Here is a 10274-nt window from a genome sequence, read left to right on the forward strand (position 1 = left end):
AATGGAAATGTAACCAGCTGGTTTGGTCTGCTGTCTTCCAGGCACTTCACATTGTCATATTTTGTTCCTTCACTTTTCTTTACCCGTCTTTTATGTTGTATGCTTTTGTTATGCCATCCGTAGAGCGAGGATCCAAAGATAAGGCCATAAATAAGAAATCCGCGGTTTTTCTGTCCTGGAACATTACACAGGCTTGATGTATGCTTATTACTTACTCCACTCAAATCAATGGTCTAATCTTTTCCCTCCATGATTGATTTCCCAGCAGCCTACAGAACTTACACTTTAATAAACACCAGAAAAGTGCTATAAAATAGGAATACTCAACTAGAATGTTAAAACACCATCCTGGGTAGTATACAGTAGTAAAATACAAGTGTCATTTGAGATTTTCTTTACAGCAATCGTTCATTTCCAGATGTATGTTTTAGTCTCTCTAGTAGCTCAAATGTAAGCACATTGTGTTTAGCTACAGCTTCCAATCTTCTATGCCCCACAGTCATGGTTCCAGAGGTCCAGCCCAGAGTTGGGAGTGTGTCCAGCCCCTAGTTATCCCCAGTAATGTGGACTGAAGACAGAGGACTGTGGTGTCCAGCTTGGGTCTATGGACCACCCATAGAGAGGGGGTCAGTGGCCTGGCTGTCCCCAACCTGGGTGACCCTGTGGACGTGTCGGGGGAAACAGTAACCCTCAGCACCCAACACAGGTGTTTGTGTCACTGAGCACACTAACTGGGGTCAGCGTCTAACAGACTCCTCACAAAGAGGCGGGCCAATTGCTTTTCTCTGCTAAGGCCAGAGGAGGTCAGGCAGAAGAAACACTGCTGATAAGTGACCTTTTCTCATTCCCTGCATTCTGCTGGACTGGGTCGACCCATGGACTACATGCAGAATGCTGACTGACTGAGTGCATCTCTGATATCAGTCAATGTAATACTCAGTGGGATTTGAGTTGCTCAGTAAAGGTTGATTAGGTAGGGTGGAGGTCAGCCGTGTGAGTATTGAATTCTGATACTGTCTTGTGTGTCTAGATATGGAGCAAGATATGGAACAATGTGTTGCCTTGTTGCATCCATTGCAGAGGGCTTAGAAAGCTACCATCTGAGAGTGGAACCAAATCAATGAGTATATTGGCAATGGCAGTCTAAAGCTGGTAAAGGATATAATGGAACTAATAGTTATGGTTCAGTGCATTGATGAGCACACTGTTTCTTGCAGGGAGTAAAACAAAAACAACAAGAACAAATACAACAACAACATGGGATTCACTGAAGTTGTCATTTGTAACACATTTAACTGTGTTTGGGTCCAGTACCACAAGCTTTAAACTGTGTTCTGTTGTTTATTTAGATGACAGCAGAGGTCATTCTTCGACTCGTCAATGATCCAGTACTTCCATTCTATCCCCTTGATATCGCACTGGACGTCCAGAATAAACTCAAAGGTAAGACACAGTCTTGTTTATTCTGTCCTTTGGCGTTTCATGATATTGCATGAATGAAGGACTTTTTTAGCCATCATTGAATTTGTACTACAATGAACAATGTTACTATTGTGCATTACCCACATCGGAGTGAAGTGAATGAAGCATCTATTGGTGCTCTGGTTGTGTTATGCAGTGACATAATTCATATCTGCAGTCCACCCAGCCAGCCAGCCAGCCAGCACCAGGCCACGGCAGGTCCCCCTCTCCTCCTCTCCCTCCCTCTCTCTCTCCTTCTCTCTCTCTCTCCCATAAGAATGATTTAGTGGCAGATCATCTGTTTAGGTGGACATATCGATCGCCTCTATCACGCCTCATGAGTCCAATGCCAAGTGACCTTGATTTTTGCATTCGTAAAATTTAAATCCTAGCCGGGTCATCTTTCTTTTTGCCAGCCTTGGACTCGACTGCCTCTTTCCTCTCAGACCTCAGTTCTGTTATGTCACACAGGATGAGAATGATCATTTGACAAAGCCAGGAAGTGGTATTTTATCTCACCACCACTTCATCAAACAATCCAGCTTGGGATTTCACTCTCTCCCTCCCTCCCAAAGGCTCAATGTATTTTTAAAGGAAGTTAGAATTGGATATAGGCTATACTTTAAAAGCAATTAATGATAATGCAGACTTACAGACCTCTTTGGTTTACTTTACTGTCACCTTTCATGGACTTGTAGAGGTGACTGATAAGTGGGACTTCCCACCCTCATCCTGACTTTGTGCATCAGAGGTGTCATTTGGTTTTAATGTTAAACATTCATGCAGACAGAGCGAGCATAGGACAGGTGAGGTGCATAATCACCACATAATCTTGTCTCTCCTGGCTCAGTGTCCAAAAAACGGTGTCCTAGTAGTCATATATCAGCTCAACCATATTCCCATTGCTCTGCATAGTCACTGTCTACTGAATTACATGCAGGTGCATGATTAGAAATGCTATATCATTGGTTTCAAATATTTGATTACTTTAAGGTAGTTTCGGTTATTGTAATAATTTCACACAAAAGGTATAACATTTCATTTTCCATATTTTTGTCATACAGTATTTAGGTACCATTTTACACTGAGTTAACATTTTCTTGTCCCAATGTAGTGCTCATAGAGCCATGGTACTGTAGATAATCTGTTGATACAGTGGGTTCTCATCATGGCCAGTAAGCATTCAAACCACAAATGAGGTTTCTATCTCAAAATTCACTCTGCATTGCAGGCAGCTGCTAAGACTGAAACACATTTGTATAACTTACTCAATATAGGCATGATGCCTCATTGTGGTAAGCACTGCGGTTCCGCTTCTTTATCCAAGACTAATGTCCACAAACGAGGCGGCTCTGTGATTGAGATGGAATGATTGCCTGGCCGTGGTTTCTCCCAGTCGCAAACAGGTTGAATTAAATATAGAATGCTTTTATCTTTGTGGTTAAAAATAAAGAAGGGAGATGGGAGAGAGGTAAATAAATAATTTGAGGCTTCTGGGTTGATCCCTGGATTTTAGCGCAGCCCCATGCTGTTTTGGGATTGGAATAGTAAATGGATTTTCAGAGACACCACATAAAATTGCACTATTCATGAGGACAGTAATGGATTGTCTGAGATCAAACAGGCATGGCTAATTGAAACCTTCAAAATCTTTTGTTCACTTTTTATTCAAAATGAACAATTTGGTAACTTGCATTTTTTCAGAGGTAGCTGCACTGTGAAGCCAATCAGTTCTAGAAAATGAGAAAATTGTGTGTTTGTGTGTGTGTGTGTGCATGTGTGCAAGCCAAAACATTTTGAAGGTGGCTTCCTGCATTGTGTTAAGTTCTCTCCATCAAATCTCAGCCGGGTCTATGCCAACACAATCGTCCCTCCACGTCCCTCCGTGTCAGAATGTGTGATAGATTACAGCAATCCTCCCACATATTTCATAACCCTTATTCCCTCAGTAGGGAGAAAGACATTTACATTTGTAGAAGGGAACAGCTTTCTTTGGATATTTTTATCCTGTCTTTTCTCTCCTTTATTCCCTGAGTAGTCGCACGGTGCACATATTCTCCTGTGACTCTCCCACTCAATGCCATGCCCCAGCCTTGCTCTCATCTAACAAACACCAAAGAGAAGTGAAATGGAGAAAAAGCAGGCTTTAATGGAGTCACACAAGCATGCAGCACATGGCCACAGTCAAGGTTATTTCCACTCAGGCATAATGGAACGGAAAACGTATTAGCTTATTAGCAAACACTATTTAGACATGTTGTGACATTCATATTTCCCGCGTTTTTCTCTCTAGTGCTTGACTAGGATTCATGCATATAGTGTTGAAACAAGATTATGGTTTGTCATTGTTAACGTGATATTTCCTATGTGTTACAGAAATACTGAGGCCAACGTTTTTATAATAAATATGTTTCTGTGTAAGGGAAAATCTCAAACCACTTAATTTGAATGTAATAATTGGCACATCAATTCTTCAGCCATCCACAAATGTTGTTGACATGAATCAAAAAACAGAGCAAGAGAACTGTGTCTGTACAGGTGACAGCTGAGGACAGTGCATTTTTGGAAGTCTATAATTCAATGCCTAAGAAGCAGCCATGTCATATTGTTCATATGGTTTGAATGTAACTCATAAATGGTGTGCAGTGCAATCTAACCTGATGGTCGTTTGAATGTAACTCATAAATGGTGTGCAGTGCAATCTAACCTGACGGTCATTATGTGACACTGTAAAGATGTTCATATAATTAACCGAAATGTAGTTGATTCATAATGACACATGTAAATGTGTCGCTTTGTTTTTATTTTCTAATGAGCATATCATTCTCTGAGTAAGTTGTAATTAGTGACACTGTCAATTAGAGTATCCCTACATACATGGCATGAGGGGCTTTTTAATGAAGCTTTAATTACTACTGAATAATTTAATGTTCTACTGCTATGTCGACTCTAAGCAGTGACGTTGCCTTAATGTCCAATTGGTTCTGGCTGTTGTAAGACTCTGACTAACAGACCCATATCCATATTTGATTTTGTGGCAAGCGCAGAGTAAAATTTATAGAAAATAGTTCTGAACTAATTTTACTTTGATGTAATTGAGTGGTGAGATCGGGCTAGGGATAAGGATATCGAAGGTAGTTGCGGTAGTGTAAGAGAGGTTTCTTAGATTTTAGCCAACCAAACATCGTCCACCTCCACCTTGCAACCGTAACAACCAATCCCTGCCCTGTGTCTGTGTTGATGTACTATAGATGATCCCCTGAGGACCCCCAGACTGCTGGCAGCAGCTGCCTCCCTCAGAGAGAGCTCAGCTTTCCTCCAGTCTGAGACCATGCGTCCAGCCAATGACCCCAAGGAGAGGGACCCCTCCCATGTCCGCATGCTGAACGACGTGCTCCGGGACCTGGAGAAGAGCTTCATGGTCCCCCAGCCCCCTCCAGGGGTCTACAGGTAGGTGTAGCAGATTGTACTGTATGTGCTGGGCTAGCATACCATCACTCTATTACCTGAGGACATTTTGTGAAGGTAAGGGTGTGAGCTGCTATGAAAATCTGGGCACAATATGCTAGCTAATTACAAAGCTCTCAAATGCCTTGTGGCATTAATGAAACATATTATCTATTAATTGTGATTAGTCAATTAAGTCAATTATGGTGACCATGGGAACTATACATTTTAAACTTTTTATGAAGTCACTTTTCAATCCACCTGGAGCCCATCTATTGAGTGTGATTAGAGTGTGCACCATTGTTTCTTATTGAATGGAAGACCAGCGAGGAACATTACCAACAGCACATCACTGTGAATGTCTATAATTACCTTTAGCTAGCTAGTTTTCCATGAATAGGTCTGCCTCCCTGTGAGCCAGCACAGCTGTAGTGTAGTGTAATGTAATGTTTGTTGTTATAATTTGAATGCACATCTAATTGCAATAAGCTGCCATTAGAACCAAAGCACAAATATTGAATTAAACTGTTCAATAATCCTCAAGAAACATTGCTGTTTAATTGGCTCCCTAATAACGAAGTATTCTTTTCCCAGAAATCTACAGTACATGCCACAATCTACATTTGTCTATTTCTTTGTTTTGTCTGAATGTAATTAACTGAGCTAACCACTGAGGTTTTACTGGCTTTAGATCAGTCTAATCCTACAAAAAGGCAGTATAATGACTCCCTTCCTACTGCCTCTGGAGCTGGAGACAGTGCTGGGAGACTTGGTGATGCTGGGTTTGATGTGAGCCTTGCACAGGAGTACGTTTATATTGGAGGAGCATATACAGTGCCTAGCAAAGGTATTCATCCCCCTTGGCGTTTTTCCTATTTTGTTGCATTACAACCTGTAATTTAAATGGATTTTTATTTGGATTTCATGTACTGGACATACACAAAATAGTCCAAATTGGTGAAGTGAAATGAAAAAAATGACTTGTTTCAAAGAATTCAAAAAATGCAATAACGGAAAAGTGGTGCGTGCATATGTATTCACCCCCTTTGCTATGAAGCCCCTAAATAAGATCTGGTGCAACCAATTACGTTCAGAAGTCACATAATTAGTTAAATAAAGTCCACCTGTGTGCAATCTAAGTGTCACATGATCTGTCACATGATCTCAGTATATATACACCTGTTCTGAAAGGCCCCAGAGTCTGCAACACCACTAAGCAAGGGTCACCACCAAGCAAGCAGCACCATGAAGACCAAGGAGCTCTCCAAACAGGTCAGGGACAAAGTTGTGGAGAAGTACAGATCAGGGTTGGGTTATAAAGAAATATCCGAAACGTTGAACATCCCACGGAGCACCATTAAATCCATTATTAAAAAATGGAAAGAATATGGCACCACAACAAACCTGCCAAGAGAGGGCCGCCCACCAAAACTCACGGACCAGGCAAGGAGGGCATTAATCAGAGAGGCAACAAAGAGACCAAAGATAACCCTGAAGGAGCTGCAAAGCTCCACAGCGGAGATTGGAGTATCTGTCCATAGGACCACTTTAAGCCGTACACGCCACAGAGCTGGGCTTTACGGAAGAGTGGCCAGATAAAAAGCCATTGCTTAAAGAAGAAAATAAGCAAACACATTTGGTGTTCACCAAAAGCCATGTGGGAGACTCCCCAAACATATGGAAGAAGGTACTCTGGTCAGATGAGACTAAAATTGAGCTTTTTGGCCATCAAGGAAAACACTATGTCTGGTGCAAACCCAACACCTCTCATCACCCAGAGAACACCACCATGCTGTGGGAATGTTTTTCATCGGCAGGGACTGGGAAACAGGTCAGAATTGAAGGAATGATGGATGGTGCTAAATACAGGGAAATTCTTGAGGGAAACCTGTTTCAGTCTTCCAGAGATTTGAGACTGGGACAGAGGTTCACCTTCCAGCAGGACAATGACCCTAAGCATACTTCTAAAGCAACACTCGAGTGGTTTAAGGGGAAACATTAAAATTTCTTGGAATGGCCTAGTCAAAGCCCAGACCTCAATCCAATTGAGAATCTGTGGTATTACTTAAAGATTTCTGTACACCAGCAGAACCCATCCAACTTGAAGGAGCTGGAGCAGTTTTTCCTTGAAGAATGGACAAAAATCCCAGTGGCTAGATGTGCCAAGCTTATAGAGACATACCCCAAGAGACTTTCAGCTGCAAAAGGTGGCTCTACAAAGTATTGACTTTGGGGGGGGGTTAATAGTTATGCACGCTCAAGTGTTCTGTTTTCTTTTCTTATTTCTTGTTTGTTTCACACAAAAAAATATTTTGCATCTTCAAAGTGGTAGGCATGTTGTGTAAATCAAATGATACAAACACCCAAAAAAATCCATTTTAATTCCAGGATGTAAGGCAACAAAATAGGAAAAATGCCAAGGGGGTGAATACTTTCGCAAGCCACTGTACAGTACCGTAGATAGGGGAGCTGTTGTGCTGATGGGTGGGTCATGGTGTGAGTGGAGGGCAGGGCAGGATTTCAGATGCATTAGAATGTTCATGGCATTACTGTAACTTGCATGAGGATGAAAGGTCAGTTAAGATGCTGCATGACACAGAGCTATAACAAGAGGTGACTAATCAACATACATAGACATGTAGCATACATTTTCCCAATTGCAATATTTTTTTCCTGTGAGTGTTGAACCTGTCTGACTGCTACCAATCGTGTTGTTGTTTGTTTAATTACTTCATACAGACGCCGGGTATACCATACGAGAAACTGCAGTTGTCAAAGTGACGTGATTGTAATCAGATGGTAATGAGCATATCCTGGTGTGATGTGATTAAATTAGATGAAGGTGTATGAAATAGATCAGGTGCTCTGGGCCCTTACAAGCTAGTATCTAGTCATTACCGCACTCTGAGCACATTCCCTGTTGCTGCTGGGAAATAGTCCCAACTGACTTGCCCCTCTGTTTCCCCACTGTGCTGTGTGTACACTTATTACCCAGACCACTAATGGGAATTCATGCCCTTTGTCTGAGAGAAACGTAGCTGAGTGGTGTTCCTAATAGTTAGAGGAGAGGAAACCGAAACACCATGCCAGGAAGCTCATAGTGAAAAGGATGAGCTGAACTTCCTCACCTCAGGTTTCGTAAATAATCAATTCCTGTCAAATGCAATCACCGATTTCATCACGGTTCAGAATGACTTATTATTAAGTTATGATTACTAGGAAACGGATACTGATACATACAATACTGTACTGTCAATCTGGTATCCCCCAAAGCATTGTGAGGCAGTGGAGACAGCTGTGAATTATTTGACCAGGCTGAGACAGAGGAGATGGATGGCATTAAAAAGCACTCTGTAAGGCCTGAGAGAGTGTCTAAAACAAACGTCTTCATGCTGTCAGCAAGGAATTGATGTTCTGTGACTGACACCGGAGGAATAGACTAGTGTAGTTAAACCCAGTTTGTTCTGTTGTGCAGGAGAATTCGTTCTCCATTAAAAAGTATGCAGGGTTACAAGGGACTTGAGATCAATATTAGATATCCTTACACATTCACCATGCAGCCTTTCTGACAACAAGAATGCCTTACAATTCCAAACTGCTTAGTCCTACGGTATAACAGTAAGCGTCTGCTCAAGGGCAAGAAATAGTATAGAGGGCTAACCTCTTATGTATGTGCATGTGGGTGCGTGTATGTAAAGTGAGAACCAATTGATATTCCCATTTTTAACTTAAGAACTTTAGTGAACTCGCTTGTCCTTGGCACTGCAGCATGAGTGGCCTTGAGATATGGATCAAGTTCTGCATGAGACCCTGTGCAGTAGTTCACTCTTCAGTCAACAGCCTCATTTATTTACATGAATGGAGCTCAACCATACCTTTTAGGGCAACACAAAATGGTTCTCTAATTATTCCTCAGTCAGCCTCAACAGGACCTGAAAGTTAAAAAGCATTTCTCATCCACAGAAAAGAGGGGCTTAATCACTGTATAAACTCAAGCCTGAAGGTCATGATGCTAGCTAACCTGTTTACAGATGAAGAATTGCCTTACTTATTCTGCTTAGGGTCTGTGCAGCCAGCTTCCAAAGAAATCAATGTGCGATTCAGACGCGTGAAGAGGAACGATCCAAAAGCAGCTCATTTTTTTACCTACAAATGACTGCACAATGGCCTGTAGCATGAAATGTATCTGACTGCTGTTTAGTTTGGGGATTCTCATTTAGATTGATTCCTGCTACAGTGTGTGTCCAGATGGGGCCAAGGGGATGTGTGAAGGATGGAGAAACAGATAGATAGACAGGGAAGGTTTTGTGTTCCCAACAGTATTATGTAACCTATATTTGACAGAAAACAGGGTGTGACAAGATCATTTTGTATGTACAATATCTTTCACAGTGTCAAACAATTATATAGTAGGTATTATTAATGAAGAGGATTTTTTTTGACAGGAAAATCAGCAGTTAGAGAATGTGAATACTTACCTGTGGTCTGTTTGTTCCCCTGTGATCCAGGAACTTGTTGTACAGCCTGAATGGGAAGGTCCCCCAGTTCTCCATACTGAAGTCCCCCCTGGAACCTCTAAGACACAACGCTGTGAACAAGTCTCTGTCGCTGATAATAAACGCTATTAATTCAGCTGAAAAACTCATTCGCTGTGGGCTTGACCTCTTTGAAAACAGTCCAGATGACACAAATTGACCCAACGAATCCAATCAGCCAAGGTTAGAGGCACTGTGTGGCTGCGCTGCCTATACCAATGGTATCTGCATACGTGCCTCAGATACCTAAGTTCACTCTGCACAATGAAGTGTGGCACTTTTTTTTTTTTTTTTACAAAGAGATCAGACTAAAGCAATATAAAGAGACCAGGACACCTTCTTGCACTACTCTCCTTGAGCGCCTACTGTGTTCAGGTTTATGAAACATTCAATAAGCAATGTTGATTTCTTCTTGATCCTTCTGGCTGTCAATGAAAGTGCTGGGCTATCCATAATGTCCTACTGCCTCATTCTCAGGGGGAACAACGCCAGACAGACAGACACATATAAACTGAGAATGTGAAGAAGCACTGGAACACAGGAGTGAGTTAAACTACAAGATAGAGAGATTCACAACCACGCAGAGCTTGATAGATAAACATGCATTTTGAAGTGAGTAATGCGTCATTGACTACAGCATGTTTTTACATGAGTGGATAAACACTATAAGGCCAGCTGGATGTGTTTGTGCTCATATGCACTATTGGACAATCTCTGCCTCTGCCTAAACTTTCAAACAAAACATACAGTATGACGCCATTCAATGCTCTTAGTTTTGCTGAAAGCACAACAACCCTCTGCTCTGCTCTCATTGTGCCTTGTGATTTTCTA

The 10274-nt window shown here is 41.7% G+C and overlaps 1 protein-coding gene across 1 annotated transcript in view; it reads left to right on the forward strand.

The window, feature by feature from the left end:
• The window catches only part of naaladl2 (N-acetylated alpha-linked acidic dipeptidase like 2), a gene marked incomplete at its 3' end in the record, with an annotated part of 270856 nt that extends 261253 nt beyond the window's left edge, over positions 1-9603 (forward strand). The window contains exons 12-14 of the mRNA XM_084163867.1: positions 1350-1443; positions 4713-4911; positions 9417-9603. Of these exons, the coding sequence (XP_084019993.1) occupies positions 1350-1443; positions 4713-4911; positions 9417-9603 (480 nt within the window). The remainder of the gene's footprint in view (positions 1-1349; positions 1444-4712; positions 4912-9416) is intronic.
• Positions 9604-10274: the final 671 nt, after the last annotated feature.

Source organism: Coregonus lavaretus (genome assembly GCF_964263955.1).
Source record: "Coregonus lavaretus genome assembly, chromosome: 6".
In the NCBI taxonomy this organism is placed as follows: domain Eukaryota; kingdom Metazoa; phylum Chordata; class Actinopteri; order Salmoniformes; family Salmonidae; genus Coregonus; species Coregonus lavaretus.